Source organism: Stegostoma tigrinum, chromosome 4 (assembly GCF_030684315.1).
Source record: "Stegostoma tigrinum isolate sSteTig4 chromosome 4, sSteTig4.hap1, whole genome shotgun sequence".
NCBI lineage: Eukaryota > Metazoa > Chordata > Chondrichthyes > Orectolobiformes > Stegostomatidae > Stegostoma > Stegostoma tigrinum.
In genome coordinates this window covers 93,535,160-93,552,863 of record NC_081357.1, presented here as the reverse complement: position 1 = coordinate 93,552,863, position 17,704 = coordinate 93,535,160, and the positions used below count along the sequence as shown (strand labels likewise).

General features: G+C 44.2%; 1 protein-coding gene across 8 annotated transcripts in view; it reads left to right on the top strand.

The window, feature by feature from the left end:
• Positions 1 to 6,826: 6,826 nt before the first annotated feature.
• Positions 6,827 to 17,704, top strand: part of fbxo30a (F-box protein 30a) — a 30,565-nt gene continuing 19,687 nt past the window's right edge. Inside the window, exons 1-3 of one of the 8 annotated variants that reach the window (XM_059645533.1) lie at positions 6,911 to 6,927; positions 10,141 to 10,245; positions 14,046 to 16,182. In XM_059645533.1, coding sequence (XP_059501516.1) covers positions 10,202 to 10,245; positions 14,046 to 16,182 — 2,181 coding nt within the window. In that variant the 5' untranslated portion in view covers positions 6,911 to 6,927; positions 10,141 to 10,201. The other 7 variants (XM_048530986.2, XM_048530988.2, XM_048530991.2 and 4 more) reach the window with 7 other exon arrangements.

Here is a 17,704-nt window from a genome sequence, read left to right as displayed (position 1 = left end):
TATGCTGCCAGGCTTGCTGAATTTCTCCAGCACTTCATGTTTTTAACTTCACATTTCAGCATCTACAGTCTTTTCCTTTCATGTCTTATTGCAGAATAAGTGTTGAGAAGGGGCATATGTCTGGAACATATTATCATTGTTAATGTCCCCTAGAATTCTGAAAAGCACAGGCTCCAGAGACGGCATTTCTGATTTGTCTCTTGTAGAAGGTGGAGAGATATTGAGGAGCTCCAAGTGAGAAACACCAGCCTTTGTCAGACTTTAACGTTTTTGAGAAGATTTGTAGCTCAAGTTGGGAATAAGGTTGTAGACTCGCTCACTGAGCCAGTGTGTTTGGTTCCAGACATTTTGTCACTCTGCTGGGTAACATCATCAGTGTGCTTGCAGTGAAGTGTTGGTGTTTTGTCTCCCTTCTTAATTATATGCTTCAGTTTGCTGGGGTGGTTGGCATTAGTTTTGGTTCTGTTTTTCAGTGGTTTGTACATTGGGTCCAACTCAATGTGTTTGTTGATGAAGTTCTGGTTGGAATGCTAGGCCTTCAGGAATCCCCTGGCATGTCTCTGTTTGGCTTGTGCTACTATGGATGTGTTGTCACAATCTGCCATTACCTCCACAACAGACCACAACATGGTCAGACACACTAGTCAACCCAATGTACATCAGAGACATATCAGAGATGACTACAAGACAACTCAGATCCCTAGGCATCAGGGTAGCCCACAGACCAAAAACCATCCTCCGACAGTTACTGACAAACATGAAGGATCCCATACCCACAAGCAATGAAACTGACATAATATGCAAAATACTATGCAAGGATTGTGAAAAACATTACATAGACCAAACTGGAAGATAACTGACAGTAAGGATGCATGAAAATCAGCTCACGACCAGGAGACATGACCAATTCTCACTTGTCTCACTACACGTGGACAAAGAAGAACATAAAATCAATTGGGACAGTGGTGTAAATGTTACCTACCACATCTCAACTGTTTGGATGTTGGTTGTATGTTGTTGTCAACTGGCTGTCATGGATCTGAACGCTTCTCCAAGGACACAGTATTCTGCTCCTCACAGAATCTTTCCAGTATTATTCTCTTTTCCTGTTACCCTTCCTTGCACTAATTTTTACTCACTTCCCTCCATGGTTACTCATTCAATTTTCTCTTTCCTTCCTATCTTGCCTCTGAGTTTTAATCTCTCACTACTTCAATGCTCATACACTTATGTCACTCAATGCACCTGTTACTTGACTTACTCTTCCATTACTCATCTCATTACTCTATTCACTCTCCTATTACCCACCTCAGGACTCCAGAAATAATCATTCATATTACTCAATCCCTCCAGAAGTTTATCTTTCCTGTTACTTCCACATAGCGACAGAGATACCCCTTCTATTAGTCACTCGCATTCTCTTCAATGTTGATTCTTCCTGTTATTCATAATCTGTCAGTACTCTTGCCCACTGACATGATGGGAGGCTGTGACTAGTGGGTGCTGCAGTGATCAGTGCTGGGACCTCAACTAGTTACAATTTATATCAATGACATGAAGAAAGGGCCACGGGTATTATATCCAACTTTGTACTTGATACTTTGTTAAGTGGGACAGAAAGTTTTGTGGAGAATGCAAAAAAGCTTCAAAGGGATAATGGGCAGGTTAAATGAGTGGGTAGTAAGGTAGCAGATAGAGTATAATGTGGACAAGTATGAGGTAATTCTGTTCTGTAGGAAAGAACCATGAGAAATTTATAACATGTTCATATTCAGAGAGATTTGGATGTTCTCATACTAGAAACAAAAAGTTACCATGCAAGTACAGCAAGCAATTCCATGATTCTAGTCCTCTTAACTAGGGAAAACATCCTCCTTACATCTTGACTATCCAGTCCTTTTAAAATTTTATATGTTTCAATCAGATCCACTCTTATCTTTCTAAACTCTAGTAAATACATACCCAGTCAAATCAATTTCTCCTCATGGTACTGTCCTGCCATCCCTGGTATCAGCCTAGTGAATCACCACTGCAATCCCTCGATGGAAAGTATATACACTTTCCTGGGTCACGATACTAGTACTCCATGTGTAATCTACCAAGGCCATGTATAACTGCAGTAAGATATACATACTTCTGAACTCAAATCCTATTGTCATGAAGGGCTTTATACCATTTGCCTTGCTAATTACTTGCTGCACCTGCCTGTCTACTTTCATTGGCTGATGTACAGGAATACCCAAATCACTTTGTACATCCACACTTTCTGATATATCACCATTAAATAATGTTTTTGTTCTGTTTTTCACATTGAAGTGTATAACTTCACATTTAGCCAGATTATAAAGCATCTGCTACATGTTTGTCCACTCACTCAATTTGTCTAAATCACCTTGAAGACTCCTCACTTCTTCCTCACAACTCTCAATCCTGCCCAGTTTTGTCATTAGCAAATGTAATCGTATTGGATTTGATTCTCTCATCCAGGTAACTTGTATTTTTGTGAGTAGCTGGGGCTCAAGCAATGATCCTTATGGCACTCCACTATTCGCTGCCTGTCACTTGGTAAAATACCCATTTATTCCCCCTCTGTGTTTCCTCTCTGTCAAACAATTCTTGATCCAAAAAATTACTCCTAATTGCATGTTGTTTTTAATTTTGCCCAGTAGCCTCCCATGAGTGACCTGATCAAAGCCTTCTGGACATCCAAATACATCCACTAGTTTCCCCTTACCTATTCTGCTAGTTCCATCCTCATGAGCTCCAGAAGATTTGTTAAGCATGATTTGCCTTTCTTAAGCTCATGCTGACTTTTTCTACTCCTATTAATGCTTTTGAAGTGTTCTCTTATTATTGTCGTTTATAATAGACTTTAGCATTTTCCCCGTTAAATATTAGGTTAACTGGTCAGGAATTATGTTATAACAAGGTGTAGAGCTGGATGAACACAGCAGGTGAAGCAGCATCAGAGGAGCAGGAAGGCTGACGTTTCGGGCCTAGACCATTCTTCAGAAAAAAACTTTTCTGAGGAAGGGTCGAGGCCCAAAACATCAGCCTTCCTGCTCCTCTGATGCCGCTTGGCCTGCTGTATTCATCCAGCTCTACACCTTGTTATCTTAGATTCTCCATCATCTGCAGTTCCTACTATCTCTGAAGGAAATCTCTTTTCTTTATTTCTGCCTCTCTTTTTAAAATAACAACAGGGTTATAGCTACCACCCTCCATTATAGGAACTGCTCCAGGGTCTGTGGAATTTTAGAAAATGATCACCCATGCATGCAATATTTCCAGGGCCACTTCCTGTAGTATTCTGGGATGTACAGCATGGTGGCTCACTGGTTAGCACTGCTGCTTCTCAGTGCCAGGGACCCGAGTTTGATTCCACCCTCAGGCGATTGTGTGGAGTTTGCATGTTATCACTGCGTCTGCAGGGATTTTCTCCGGGTGCTCCGGTTTCCTTCCACAGTCCAATCCGTGAGATTGTTGATTAATCCTTTTTTGTTGCACAGTACCCCATTTAGATTTGTAATGAAGGTGGCATTTGGGTTGCTTGCCTTTATTGGTCAGTGCATTGAATATAGGAAATTGGAGGTCATGTTGCAGCTGTACAGGACATAGGTTAGGCCACTGTGTTCAATTCTGGTCTCCCTCCTATAGGAAAAATGTTGTGAAACTTGAAAGAGTTGAGAAAAGATTTACAAGGATGTTACTAGGGTTGGAGGGTTTGAACGACAGGGAGAGGCTGAATAGACTGGGGCCATTTTCCCAGGTCACTTATAGAAGTTTACAAATGAGGGCATGGATGGGGTGAATAGCCAAGGTGTTTTCCCCAGGGCAGGGGAGTCCAAAACTAGACAGCATACATTTAAGGTTAGAGGGGTAAGATTTAAAAGAGCCCTAAGGGGTAAATGTGTCATGCTCAGGGTGGGGCATGCATGAAATACCAGAGGACTTGGTAGAGGTTGGTGCAGCTGCAGCATTTTAAAAAGTTATCAGGATGAATATTAAGGGTTTAGAGGGATATGTGCCAAATGGGACTAGATTAATTTAGGATATCTGGTTGGCACAGATGAGTTGTACTGAAGGGTCTGTTTCTATGCTGTACATCTCTATGACTCTAACAGCCTGCACTCCAGAAGGGTTCAGACCTGAAAAGTCAGCTTCCCGGGTTCTCTGATGCTGCTTGGCCTGCTGTGTTCATCCAGCTTCACACTTTGTTATCTACACCTGCTTACCACTGTTCTCCAAGATAATAAAATGTGAGGCTGGATGAACACAGCAGGCCAAGCAGCATCTCAGGAGCACAAAAGCTGACGTTTCGGGCCTAGACCCTTCTTCAGAGAGGGGGATGGGGGGAGGGAACTGGAATAAATAGGGAGAGAGGGGGAGGCGGACCGAAGATGGAGAGCAAAGAAGATAGGTGGAGAGGGTGTAGGTGGGGAGGTAGGGAGGGGATAGGTCAGTCCAGGGAAGACGGACAGGTCAAGGAGGTGGGATGAGGTTAGTAGGTAGCTGGGGGTGCGGCTGGGGGTGGGAGGAAGGGATGGGTGAGAGGAAGAACCGGTTAGGGAGGCAGAGACAGGTTGGACTGGTTTTGGGATGCAGTGGGTGGGGGGGAAGAGCTGGGCTGGTTGTGTGGTGCAGTGGGGGGAGGGGATGAACTGGGCTGGTTTAGGGATGCAGTGGGGGAAGGGGAGATTTTGAAACTGGTGAAGTCCACATTGATACCATATGGCTGCAGGGTTCCCAGGCGGAATATGAGTTGCTGTTCCTGCAACCTTCGGGTGGCATCATTGTGGCAGTGCAGGAGGCCCATGATGGACATGTCATCAAGAGAATGGGAGGGGGAGTGGAAATGGTTTGCGACTGGGAGGTGCAGTTGTTTGTTGCGAACTGAGCGGAGGTGTTCTGCAAAGCGGTCCCCAAGCCTCCGCTTGGTTTCCCCAATGTAGAGAAAGCCGCACCGGGTACAGTGGATGCAGTATACCACATTGGCAGATGTGCAGGTGAACCTCTGCTTAATGTGGAATGTCATCTTGGGGCCTGGGATGGGGGTGAGGGAGGAGGTGTGGGGACAAGTGTAGCATTTCCTGCGGTTGCAGGGGAAGGTGCCGGGTGTGGTGGGGTTGGAGGGCAGTGTGGAGCGAACAAGGGAGTCACGGAGAGAGTGGTCTCTCCGGAAAGCAGACAGGGGTGGGGATGGAAAAATGTCTTGGGTGGTGGGGTCGGATTGTAAATGGCGGAAGTGTCGGAGGATAATGCGTTGTATCCGGAGGTTGGTAGGGTGGTGTGTGAGAACGAGGGGGATCCTCTTGGGGCGGTTGTGGCGGGGGCGGGGTGTGAGGGATGTGTCGCGGGAAATGCGGGAGACGCGGTCAAGGGCGTTCTCAATCACCGTGGGGGGGAAGTTGCGGTCCTTAAAGAACTTGGACATCTGGGATGTGCGGGAGTGGAATGTCTTATCGTGGGAGCAGATGCGGCGGAGGCGGAGGAATTGGGAATAGGGGATGGAGTTTTTGCAGGAGGGTGGGTGGGAGGAGGTGTATTCTAGGTAGCTGTGGGAGTCGGTGGGCTTGAAATGGACATCAGTTACAAGCTGGTTGCCTGAGATGGAGACTGAGAGGTCCAGGAAGGTGAGGGATGTGCTGGAGATGGCCCAGGTGAACTGAAGGTTGGGGTGGAAGGTGTTGGTGAAGTGGATGAACTGTTCGAGCTCCTCTGGGGAGCAAGAGGCGGCGCCGATACAGTCATCAATGTACCGGAGGAAGAGGTGGGGTTTGGGGCCTGTGTAGGTGCGGAAGATGGACTGTTCCACGTAACCTACAAAGAGGCAGGCATAGCTGGGGCCCATGCGGGTGCCCATGGCCACCCCCTTAGTCTGTAGGAAGTGGGAGGAGTCAAAAGAGAAGTTGTTGAGTGTGAGGACGAGTTCCGCTAGGCGGATGAGAGTGTCGGTGGAGGGGGCCTGGTCGGGCCTGCGGGACAGGAAGAAGCGGAGGGCCTTGAGGCCATCTCCATGCGGAATGCAGGTGTACAGGGACTGGACGTCCATGGTGAATATGAGGTGTTGGGGGCCAGGGAATTGGAAGTCCTGGAGGAGGTGGAGGGCGTGGGTGGTGTCACGGACATAGGTGGGGAGTTCCTGGACCAAAGGGGAGAAAATGGAGTCCAGATAGGTGGAGATGAGTTCGGTGGGGCAGGAGCAGGCTGAGACGATGGGTCGACCAGGGCAGGCAGGTTTGTGGATTTTGGGAAGGAGATAGAAACGGGCTGTGCGGGGTTGGGGAACAATGAGGTTGGAGGCTGTGGGTGGGAGGTCCCCTGAGGTGATGAGGTCATGAATGGTGTTGGAGATGATGGTTTGGTGCTCGGGTGTGGGGTCATGATCGAGGAGGCGGTAGGACCACTGTTCTCCAGTTGGTTCCTCAGTGTATTGGTCTAAAAGAAATCACGTACCTTGCTGAAAACCCTTCTCAACAACACCATTGCTTGTATGTATGTAAATTGAAATCACCTCTTCTTTTTTCTCATATCTTCTTGTAGTCTAGATGAAATCACCAAGCTTATGTGATGATTTGGCTAGGGACCAATGTGATTTTCATTATATATGTAGATTATACTATGAAATCTAATGATTTATCCCCTCAAACCCTCTTAACTTACTACTACTACTACGACTTTCTCCTCCTCTACCACGACCTCACTACCAGGGTTCCGCCCCTCCCTGCTTCACTCACACACCGCTCCAACCCCGCCCCTTGACTCCACCTGCGTCACTGACACCGCCCCCACTGGTCAACAACGTCTCCGCCCCCTCTGGCCCCGCCGGCATGTGGCCCTGCCCCCTCCCCCAGCCTTGGGGCGGGGTTTGTCGTAAGGCTCGGCCTTCGTCGACGGCGTTAGTGGGATTAGCGTCTGCCGCCCCGGGTGAGTGTGGGTAGAAGTCGCGGCCTCGGTATGGTGCTGCCGAATTAACTTGTCTGGGTGCGGGCCCACAGCGGGAACAGCTCGGTTACCGTCAGCTGCCTTTCGGGGCCGGTCTGGCGTCCTGCCCACGGACCTGACGCTGCTCTTTAAGGCGAGGCCATGCACCCACCTTCCCCCGGGCTCGGACCCGCTGAAGCCCTCTCTGTACTCAATTCATCCCGCGAAGCGAGGCCTAGGCCCCTTGCCCAACTTCAGGAAATAACGGAAGGTGCTCAGATCAGGTCCTCGCCGAGGGTGAGGGGAGCGAAATCCGAGAAAAAAAGCCTTTCGGGGGGCGGATCATTAAATGGAGGGGGAGGGTTATTGGGTATCTTTATGGGTGGAGGTTAAAGCAGAGCTTTAGACGGTCTGAGGGCCGTTGGATGAGATGAGAAGATTTGAAGCATTTAGATGGAACGTGAAGAGTCTGGAGTGTCAAATGGGATCGGCTGGGTCTTGGGCGGCTGTTCACTAAGATGTGAAAGATTTTGCTGCGTTACTTTGGGTGCGAAGGATCTGGAGGTTGTAAATGGTGGGAAAGATCTTTGGATAGGTTTAATGAGGTGGGTGGGGAGGTTTAATTGGAATGTGTAGTGTCTGGACCGGGTTGTTGATTAGAATGGGGAGGGTTTTTGGAGATTTTAAATGGGATACAAAGTTTTGGGGTGGTTGGCAGTAACTGGGAGTCGAAGTGTCTTGGGGGTGTTCTACTGGGATGGAAGGGCCTTAGGGGGTACAAATGGCAATGAAGGGTCATGGTGGGCTTAAATAGAATGAAGACAATCCCATTAGAGGGGAGTTGTTAGATGATGTGGGGGCAGTGTAGAGGAATTTGGATGGTGTTGGGAGTGGTCTGAAGGGGTTTTAGATGGGCCTTAAGGATATATTGTGGGTGAATTGTGGCTGAGAAATAATGTAAATTTATCAGTGAGGTGAATTTTTAGAGGGATGGAGTGAGCATTGTGGTTTAGTCTGTTGGTTTTGTGTTGGGGGTGGTTCTTAAGTGGAGTGAGTATCATAAAGTTTTTGAATGGGATATGTTCACACTCTTGTCTAATGGTGGTAATAATCTGATTAAAGTATTAATCATTCTTAAAGGGCTTGACTGCACAGATGTTGGGAGGTTGCTTCCTGTAGGCTGCAGTGTCAGATGCACTGGTCATAGTCAGCAATTTGGCCTTTGGACAGGGATAAGGAACACGTTTTTGACACAGAAAGCTGTGAATCTTTGGAATTCTTAACCCAGAGAACTATCAGTACTCAAGTCACGTAATACATTCAAAGCTGAAATGTGTAGAGCCTTTGAACTTTGGGATAATTGAAGGAGAAGGGGATTGGTGATAGAATGAAGTTAAATTGCAGAACAATTTTGATCTGAGTAGTAAAGCAGGCTTATATATGGTCTATTATTCCTCCTATTCTTTATAATCTTATGATCTTGACACTATGAAGTTTAGATAGGGTGTTAGAGTTGGATTTTATGAAAGCTATTTATGACTTGTCTTGGGTGGGTGGCAGAAGATCTATAAAAAGATGAAGGGTGAAATTGTATGCCACATTGCATGAAGGGTGTGTTTACATGGTATGAGTATCATACAAGTATAGGACCAACCCAAAATGTCAACTTTCCTGCTCCTCTGATGCTCCCTGGCCTGCCATGTTCCTCCCGCTCAACACTGTTATCCTTGACTCCAGCATCTGCAGTTCTTGCTGTCTCACAGTTAGCTATGAGATATGTACCATGCTAGTGGTAGACTATTATCACTGCTTATTCACCGTCAGACAGTCAATATCCAGAAATCCTGACATGTAGTCATTGTAAGGAATTAAAGGTGAAGGCCCATCCAGTGTAGGCTTTAAGATTGGGCACTAATTGTGTTCTTAACAGTTCAGTCTTTCTCATAGAATGAGTATGATTGCATCTGTAAGTATTCTGCAGGAATGGAAAGGTGACAGGAGAGTGATTAAGTAAGTTGTATGAGAAGCATTACAAGTTTTGACTCTGCTTTTGATATTTTCTTGATGCAAAGGGATTGCTGTATTAGGTCTGAATATCTGGCCTTCAGCAATGTGCTCCTAACTTCAAGTATCTAACTGTTTGGTAGCATAACCCAGGAAGTGTAAAATGGCCCATTTGTGATCTGAAGTGGCTGCTGTGGGATGGAATTTTTTGATGTCCTGCTTCAACACCTCTGGGCTAGCCACCAAAATGTGTGTGTGTGTGTGTGTGTGTACATGTTGAGGTGGATGGTGTTGTGATTGAGAGAATCCTCCTGGAATAACTGACACTTAGCTTTTGCTATCCTTTTGATAGTGAATTGAAACATTTGGTGTGATAAGGCCAGCTGTGCAGCATTCAGCTGCAGTATTTCCGTAGCCAAGTGAACACGCATATTGTACTCGAAGCAAATTCTGCTTAACTCAATCTTGACTCCTTTCTGGAAAGATAGAAGAGGATAATAAACTAAGTGACATGCTTTTTTTTAAATTTGATTCATTTGCTGTTGATAGAATCATTCCAGGCAACTTCTAACTAGATTCCTTGAAATGAATATTTAGCTTCTAGCTCATACAATATACTCTGCTTTAAATCCCTTGGTCAAAATTTGATGTCCCTGGATGAAGAAATTTTACCACCTTTGCATTTGATCTTAACCCTCAAGAAGCAGGTGGGTAATGTCTTCAACACCTTTGTGCTGCGACCAGTTGACTACCCTATTCTTTAGCTGCCGGCATCCTTGTAAGTTGGGTTTGACTGTTTGTTGCCCGTATGAATCGTTTAACATTCCTAGGTCATCCTTCCTAAGGGGCCTGGAGTGGTAGAACAGACATTCAGCTTGAAATGTACTGAGACATGCGAAATTTCCTTTTGGGCTGTTGATGTTCGTTGTGCTCAAACTCTTAATTTTTCTTTATCAAGCATGCAAATTTCCCTTGTTTTAAAATAATCTCAAATACAACTCATCCCACAATCTATTAGAAAGTGAGTACTATCTAGTTGATGATTATTACGTAATGGTTAAACATAATTTGGAAATACTCAAGTGCTATGTAATTTGAATACTATATCACAGTGAACATTGCATGAGTATTTTGAATCATGAGAATTTTTTGAGTAAAGAGACTGTTTTAAATGAGCAGTCATTTTTGTAAAGAAAGATTATTTATTTCTAGGAATAGAATAGTTGTCACTTGTATTTGGATCAAATTATATTGCAATGCCCACGTCGCACAAATGAATGAAGAGGAAGCCCTGAGGAAGTCCTACACCTTCATATGGTGGGTACGTTTTCTGGCCAAGAGTATTATTAAAGAGTTTTTACAAAGAAGGTTTTATGAACTTTAAATGTTAGATGGGTTTTATTACACAAAAAGGTTAGAAATTTGATTTACATAACAAATGCATCACGGTGATAGCAGGGGCTCAGGGCTGTGGTCAGAAATAAGTTTATAATTGCACAGTTCTTTTCAAAGGAGACCTATTCCGCTTTCAAAATATTTAATTGAACCCTGAGTGACACACAACAAAAGAAGGATGAATGAACTCCAATAAACAGCGATACAAAGCTTGGCAGCTATCATCTCATTTATTGACTGAATATGAAATATTGCCCCCCGAAACTTTTGACTAGTTAGCCCATCTGTCGTGTTTGGAAATTTTCCTTGTGACATTGATATAGTAGAAGTAGTCACAAATTGACATTGTATAGGTTAATCATTAAACACCAAAATTGAGATGCCATAAATGGAATCATTATTATAGTTTTCAGCCAGTTCTGTCTCCTGATGTAAGTAACTGCTAGCATTGAAACAGCACCTTTCAGTGTGAAAATTTCTCATGCCATTGGTACTTAGGAAGTTTTGATGCTTAACCTAAAGCAGGAATTGCTGGAGAAACTTAGCAGGCTTGTCAGCACCTAGGAAGATAAACCAGCATTAACATTTTGAGTCCTGTGACCTTCCTTCAGAACCCTTTTGTTAAACAAAGGACAGGAAATGCTAGAAATCAAACAAAACAGCTGGAGAAGCTCAGTAGATCTGGCAGCATTTATAGGAGGAAGCAGAGTTAACCATTTCAGGCCCATCTGTTTTCTCTCCTTAGATGCTGCCTGGCCTGTTGAGTTTCTCCAGCAGTTTCTGTTTATGTTTCAGAATCATTTTCAGATGTTTCAGATTCCCAGCATTTGCATTTCTTTGTTTAATGAAAGGGTTCTGAAAAGTGGCCACCGGAGTCGAAATGTTAACAATTTTCTCTTCACAGATGCAGCCAGGCCTGCTAAGTTTGTTTTTAAAGTTTGTTATTTCAAAAAGGTGGATCCTAGTCAGCATTTTAATGGATGATAGTGTGCTGAAGAGGTCTAGGGAGGGAATTCGAAAGCTTAGTGCCCCGGCATCTGCAGTTACAGTCACCAGTTGACTAATGGAAATTGGACATGTGCAAGAAAAAATGCAGTGTTCTTGGTAGTTGGGTTATGGTAGTTATTCAGGAGATGCAGACAGGTCATTACCAGCATTCAGTGATATCTCTGTTCACAACTGGAGGGAGACAAAGCAGGAAAAAGGCCACAAATAAAAAAACTAAGTTCTGAAGAAGCTCACCAGATTAAGCAGCATTGGAGAGAAAAACATGCCATATTCATGATTACTCCAGAAGTGCTCAGTGTTGGGAATAATATATTAACACAGATAGAGGACTGGCTAACTAATGGGAAACAGTTGGGATAAATGGATAATTTTCAGGTTGGAAAACTAACTAGTGGGGTGTCACAAGTATTGGTGCTTCAACTATTCAATCTAGATTAATTATTTGGATGAAGAGACAATGTAACTGAATTTGCTGCTGGTGCTAACATAGGCAGGAAAGCAAATTGTTTGAAGGACGCAGTCTACAAAGGGATTTGTTTTGGGGAAAAATATAGGCAGATGGAGTACAATGTGAATAAACGTGAACCATCTACTTAAGTGAGAAGACCAGAAAAGCAAATTATTATTTAACTAGAGAGGAAATTGCAGAATTCAGCAGAATACTATGTTCTAGACCTCCTGCATGAATCACAAAATAGTTAACATGCAGGTTTAGCAAGTAAACAAGAAGGCAAGTGGAACATTGGCCTTTAAATGAAAGGGGATGGAGGATAAAATGGGAAAATCTTGCCATGGTACAAGACTTTGTTTAACCCACATCTATTATTATGTACAGTGTTGATTTCATTATTTAAGGTGGGAACTGGAAATAGTTCAGAGAATGTTCACTGGGACGATTTGTGGACAGACAGAGAGGTTATCTTGTGAGGAAACATTGGGCCTATGTTTAATGGAATCTCGAAGAATAATATGATCTTGCAGACATATGAGTGTAGTTTTTGAAAGAACGCTTCCTGTAGTCAAGAAAGCTAGAACTAGAAGGCGCAGTTTCAGAATAAGGGGCCTCCCATTTAAGATGAAGACAAATGGGCTGTTGTCTCTCGGATAGTTAATCTTGGGAATTCTTTACCCAGAGAGTAATGGAGGCTGGGTCATTGAACATATTCAAGGCTGTGTTAGCCAGGATTTTGATTTAAAAAGTTGAGGATAATGGGCTGGCAGGCTGGACACTGGAGTTAAAGCCGCAATCACAACAGTGACAATCTTATTAAATGGTGAAACTGGCTTGATGTGTCACATGGCCCACTCTATTTGTTTTTGTGTTATTAGTGCAAATCCTTGCTCTCTAGCCAGGGTTAGTAATTAGCAATTTTCTTTTTCACTCTTCAAGGCTAACAGCCGTGGCTGTTGTCTTTGTACGTTATGAGAACAGAAGCTTCTGTCTTCAGGTTACTGGAATTCCAATCAAGGCCAGTGGTGCTAAAAGCATAGTAGGATGTGGAGCGGGGCCCCACCAATGCATTCATGGCAAGTGGTGGAGAGGAGGGAAAGCAAAAGAGACCACAAAGGAAAAGAAGAGGCTGGCAGGTGGACAGAGAATACTGGCAATGGGGCAGAAGTGAAGACAAGACAATGTAAAATAATAGCATGCATAAGAGAATGTAAGGGGAGGAAATTAAGTACCTGATGAAGAGAAGCAATAAGCCAATAGCATGGGGGAGGGGAAGAGAGTGAACTTGTTTTTAAACTTGTTCAGATTGACTCTATTTTAAACGAAAGGGCCACAGGTTTCATGAATTATGAAGGGACTGGTTGCAGTGAAGAGGAAGTAGGATGATTTTAAAGGAGTTGTTAAGGTCAGTGGAGAGAATCTTTTGCCTTCTGGTTAGGGTCTTTGGTGGGATGTCCAGATCGAGGCGGCCAACCTTATGAATTTGAGCAAGTCTCTTGAGGGACACATCAGGAAACACTTTAGTATAAAGGATGGTGCAAATGTAAAATTCACTGCCCTGTACCAACCCCTGTCCAAAAAGAAGGGAATAGCCTCTGAATCTCTGCGTGCAGCTTGGATGAGGGCTTCAGGTGAAATCTTGCAAATTCTTTTGTTAGCAAAGGTATTAAGGCTTGTAAAGGTATGGGAGGTAGATGGAGCTAAAGTACAGATGACCCACGAAACAACAGACTCTGTTGTAATATGAAACTTGAGGGCTTTGCACAGCTGCTCAGTGAGGTCTGTTAAAACATGAGAGTTTGTTTAATTTCCTTTTTGAATGCTTTTGCTTAATAGATATTTAAGCATTGAATACAGAGGAGTGAAGTACATATAAATCATCTAGTTTGATTAAAAATTCATTTAGTTTCGAGTTGCTAGGAAAGTGATAAATTGGCTTGTTGGACAACTACCATCATAGTGGGTGGAGGAAGGTGCTCATAATGACTCATGATCTTCACAAAAATGCTTGACTAGAAATGACAGTGTTTGGCTTCAAGGGGTGAGTGGTATCCCATTCATCTGAGATGGGCTTGAGAGGTTGAATAGCCTGCTTGTGTTCCTTTGCTAGACTCCACTGTCGTGGCCTCCTATGTCTGTGCAACAGGCTCAAGGGATGAGTGCCATCCACCTGTTCTTGTGTAACAGGTTCAAAGATCAGGTCCTGGGTGTCAACTGAAATTTTTCTAATGGTGTAATAATATTAATGAACTTCTTCCACCAGGACTGAAAAGGCCACAATGGAGCAACATCTGCACTGTTTGAACTGTGTGAGCCGGCGTTGCATGGTTAGACCAGAGATGAATGTGTCATGTGACTTGATTGGCTGCCCCCTGGTGTGTGGAGCTGTCTTTCACTCATGCAAAGTGACTGAACATCGCCTACTATGTCCCCTTGAGAGAGTGCCATGCCTCAATAGTGCGTTTGGATGCCCGTTCATCATTGCACGGAACAAGATTAGTGAACACCTGGAGCTTTGTCCTGCTAGTGTGGTTTGTTGCACAATGGAATGGAATCGTTGGCCTGTAAGCTATGCTGACCGCAAATCCTATGAAAGCTTAAGCAAAGATGGTGATGGAGTGGAACAGTTGGACTTGGCTTTAGCTCTTCAGGATCAGCGGATGCTCCTTGAGTCACTCAAAGTTGTGACCACTGCTTCAAACTCGGCTCTCAAGCAGTTCAAAAGTGAAGAGCAAATCTCCAAGACTATAGAGCCATTGGATGAACCCCCTTCCAGTTTGCTGTCAGTGAATGAAGAAGCTTACACTGAACTGTATCGAGCGACAGTTGAAACGACCAGAACTTTAGCGGTAGCCCTTGACCTCTTGAACAATACAGCAAAAGATGGGGAGCTGACAAATGGGAGTCTACCTGAGGAGCGATCTGAAAGGAATAGAGATGTCCGGGTTGTGGAGGAGGATCCATCAAAATCACCGTGCTTTGTGGAAATTAGTGACGATCCCTGCAAAAGCGTAATGGAGGGAGGAGCAGTTGGTGGTGCAGACTGTGATTCTGCAGCCTATGATCCACCTTGGAGAGATTGGAACTTGTGTGTGGAGGAAAATGGATTTCGTGCATTGCCTGGTGTGGTGACTGAAACAGATGATGGCACAGATGGATGTATTCAGTTAAAGACAAGTGCCTTATGTAATGGTTTTCACAAAGCAGATGTGAATGCTTATAATTTGGATCAGGAGGGAGTGGAGTCATACAACTGTGATCAGCAAGCAGAAGAGACTATGAATGGTTCTTGTCATGAAAATGATATGGATTGTGATGGGAATTCCTCGGAACCTGATCACTTCTTACCTGTATTTGCACAGCTACTTACTGTGGAAGGTTTGTTACATCCAGACCGTTTTCAGGAGGGCTGCTTGCCTTCTGACCCCTGTGGAGTCAGAAAATTAGTCAACAGACCTTCCGAGCGGCAAGCACTCAAGAAAATTGCCACTTTCAAACTGTTAGACGGACACAATGGGCGTAGGCCATATCTTGGGGACTTGAATTGGTATAGGAAAAAAATGGAAAGCAAAGCAGTTGACACATCAGATCTGGAGGTGGATGATGACCCTCTAGAATTACAGGGAATTGATCTGATTACAGCTGCTTTATTGTTCTGTTTGGGAGACTCTCCTAGTGGTAGAGGGATCTCTGACAGCCGGAGTGTTGATGGAAACCGTGTTGATTTGGGCACACAAACTTTCTCCTTTCCAGCAGCCATATTAGCTACAAATACCACAGTTGGAGAGATTGCCTCCGCATCTGCTTGTGACCATGCAAATCCTCAGCTGTCGAACCCGAGTCCTTTCCACACACTTGGGCTAGACCTGGTCTTGGAGTGTGTAACCAGATATCAAACAAAGCAACGCTCAATGTTCACTTTTGTATGTGGTCAGTTTTTCAGGAGAGATGAGTTTCCTTCTCACTTTAAGAATGTGCATGGGGACATACATGCTGGCCTCAATGGTTGGTTGGAACATCGATGCCCTTTGGCCTATTATGGCTGTACCTATTCTCAGAGACGGTTCTGCCCTTCTGCCCAGGGTTCAAAAGTTATTCATGATCGCCATCTGAAGTCTTTTGGAATCCAGCCATGTGTTCCATCCATGTTGTTAGGATCCCATGACAGTCGGTTATCCAGCACAGGAGTAGCTGTTGACCAATTGAGCAAACTGCCCTTTGAGATTTTGCAACACATTGCTGGCTTTCTGGATGGGTTCAGCTTATCTCAGCTCTCTGAAGTGTCACATTTAATGAGGGACGTATGCAGCAGTCTGTTGCAGGTTCGAGGAATGGTCATCCTGCTTTGGGAAAAAAGACAGGATCTTCATGGAAAGGTCTCTTGGAAAACAAAAGGCAAGGTTTGTGTCTTTCCATAAAATTTGATTCACTGTTTAAGAATTAAGACATAATATTGTTTTGATCTCCATAGAGACTGTTAAAGTTTAGAGTATTTGTGTTGTTAACCAAATCTCTCAATTGTGTTTTTTAAATGAATTGTAATTGTTTGAGCTAAAGTAAGCACAATTATATACACGTTGTTAGCTAATTATTTATACTTTACCTCAAAAATAAAACACAACCACACATTCCTTAGACCAAAATCTAACTAAGTCTTTTCCAATTTTGCACTGGTGTTTTGGGTTTGGTGACTCTTTCTCAGAATTAATGGTAGCTCGGAAAATGTCTCTTTCTTTGCAGAAAATAGGTTGTGGGGAGGAGATAAAGAGTACACGATAGGTGGGGATAGAGCCCAAAGAAAGAGGGAAAAACAGTTGGACAAACAAAGGAGTTGATACTGATCTGGCTAGGAGGGTGAATAGCTGTTAATAGAGATTGTTAGTGGCCAACAATAGGTAGTATGTGATGGCAGGTTATGTGATAACAAGACCTGGCCTGGGGGTTAGGGGACTAAGGCATTGCAAAGTTCAGGTCCTAAAATTATTAAACTCCAAACACCACTTCATTTTCTGCTTGGGGTTCCGGCAGGCCTCAAGACTCAATTTGAAGTCACATGGGGTCCAGGGTGTGCTAGCTAGATGGATAAAAAACTGGCTGGGCAACAGGAGACAGAGGGTAGTAGTAGAACGGAGTTTCTCAAATTGGAGACCTGTAACCAGTGGTGTTCCACAGGGATCTGTGCTGGGACTACTGTTGTTTGTGATATATGTAAATGATCTGGAGGAAGGTGTAGGTTGTCTGATCAGCAAGTTTGCTGATGACACTAAGATTGGTGGAGTAGCTGATAGTGAAGGGGACTGTCAGAAATTACAGCAGAAGAAAGATAGACTGGAGAGTTGGGCAAATAAATGGCAGATGGAGTTCAATCCAGGCAAATGTGAGGTGATGCATTTTGGAAGATCAAATTCAAGGCCGAACTATACAGTAAATGGAAAAGTCCTAGGGAAAATTGATGAACAGAGAGATCTGGGTGTTCAGGTCCATTGTTCCCTGAAGATGACAACGCAGGTCAATAGGGTGGTCAAGAAGGCATATGGCATGCTTTCCTTCATTGAGCAGGGTATTGAGTACAAGAGTTGGCAGGTCATGTTGCAGTTGTATAGGACTTTGGTTTGGCCGCATTTGGAGTACTGTGTGCAGTTCTGGTCGCCACATTACCAAAAGGATGTGGATGCTTTGGAGAGGGTGCAGAGGAGGCTCACCAGGATGTTGCCTGGCATGGAGGGTGCTAGCTATATGAAGAGAGGTTGAATGGATTAGGATTATTTTCATTAGAAAGACGAAGATTGAGGGGGGACCTGATTGAGGTCTACAAAATCATGAGGGGTATAGACAGGGTGGATAGCAAAAGTCTTTTTCCCAGAGTGGGGGACTCAATTACTAGGTGTCATGAGTTCAAAGTGAGAGGAGGAAAGTTTAAGG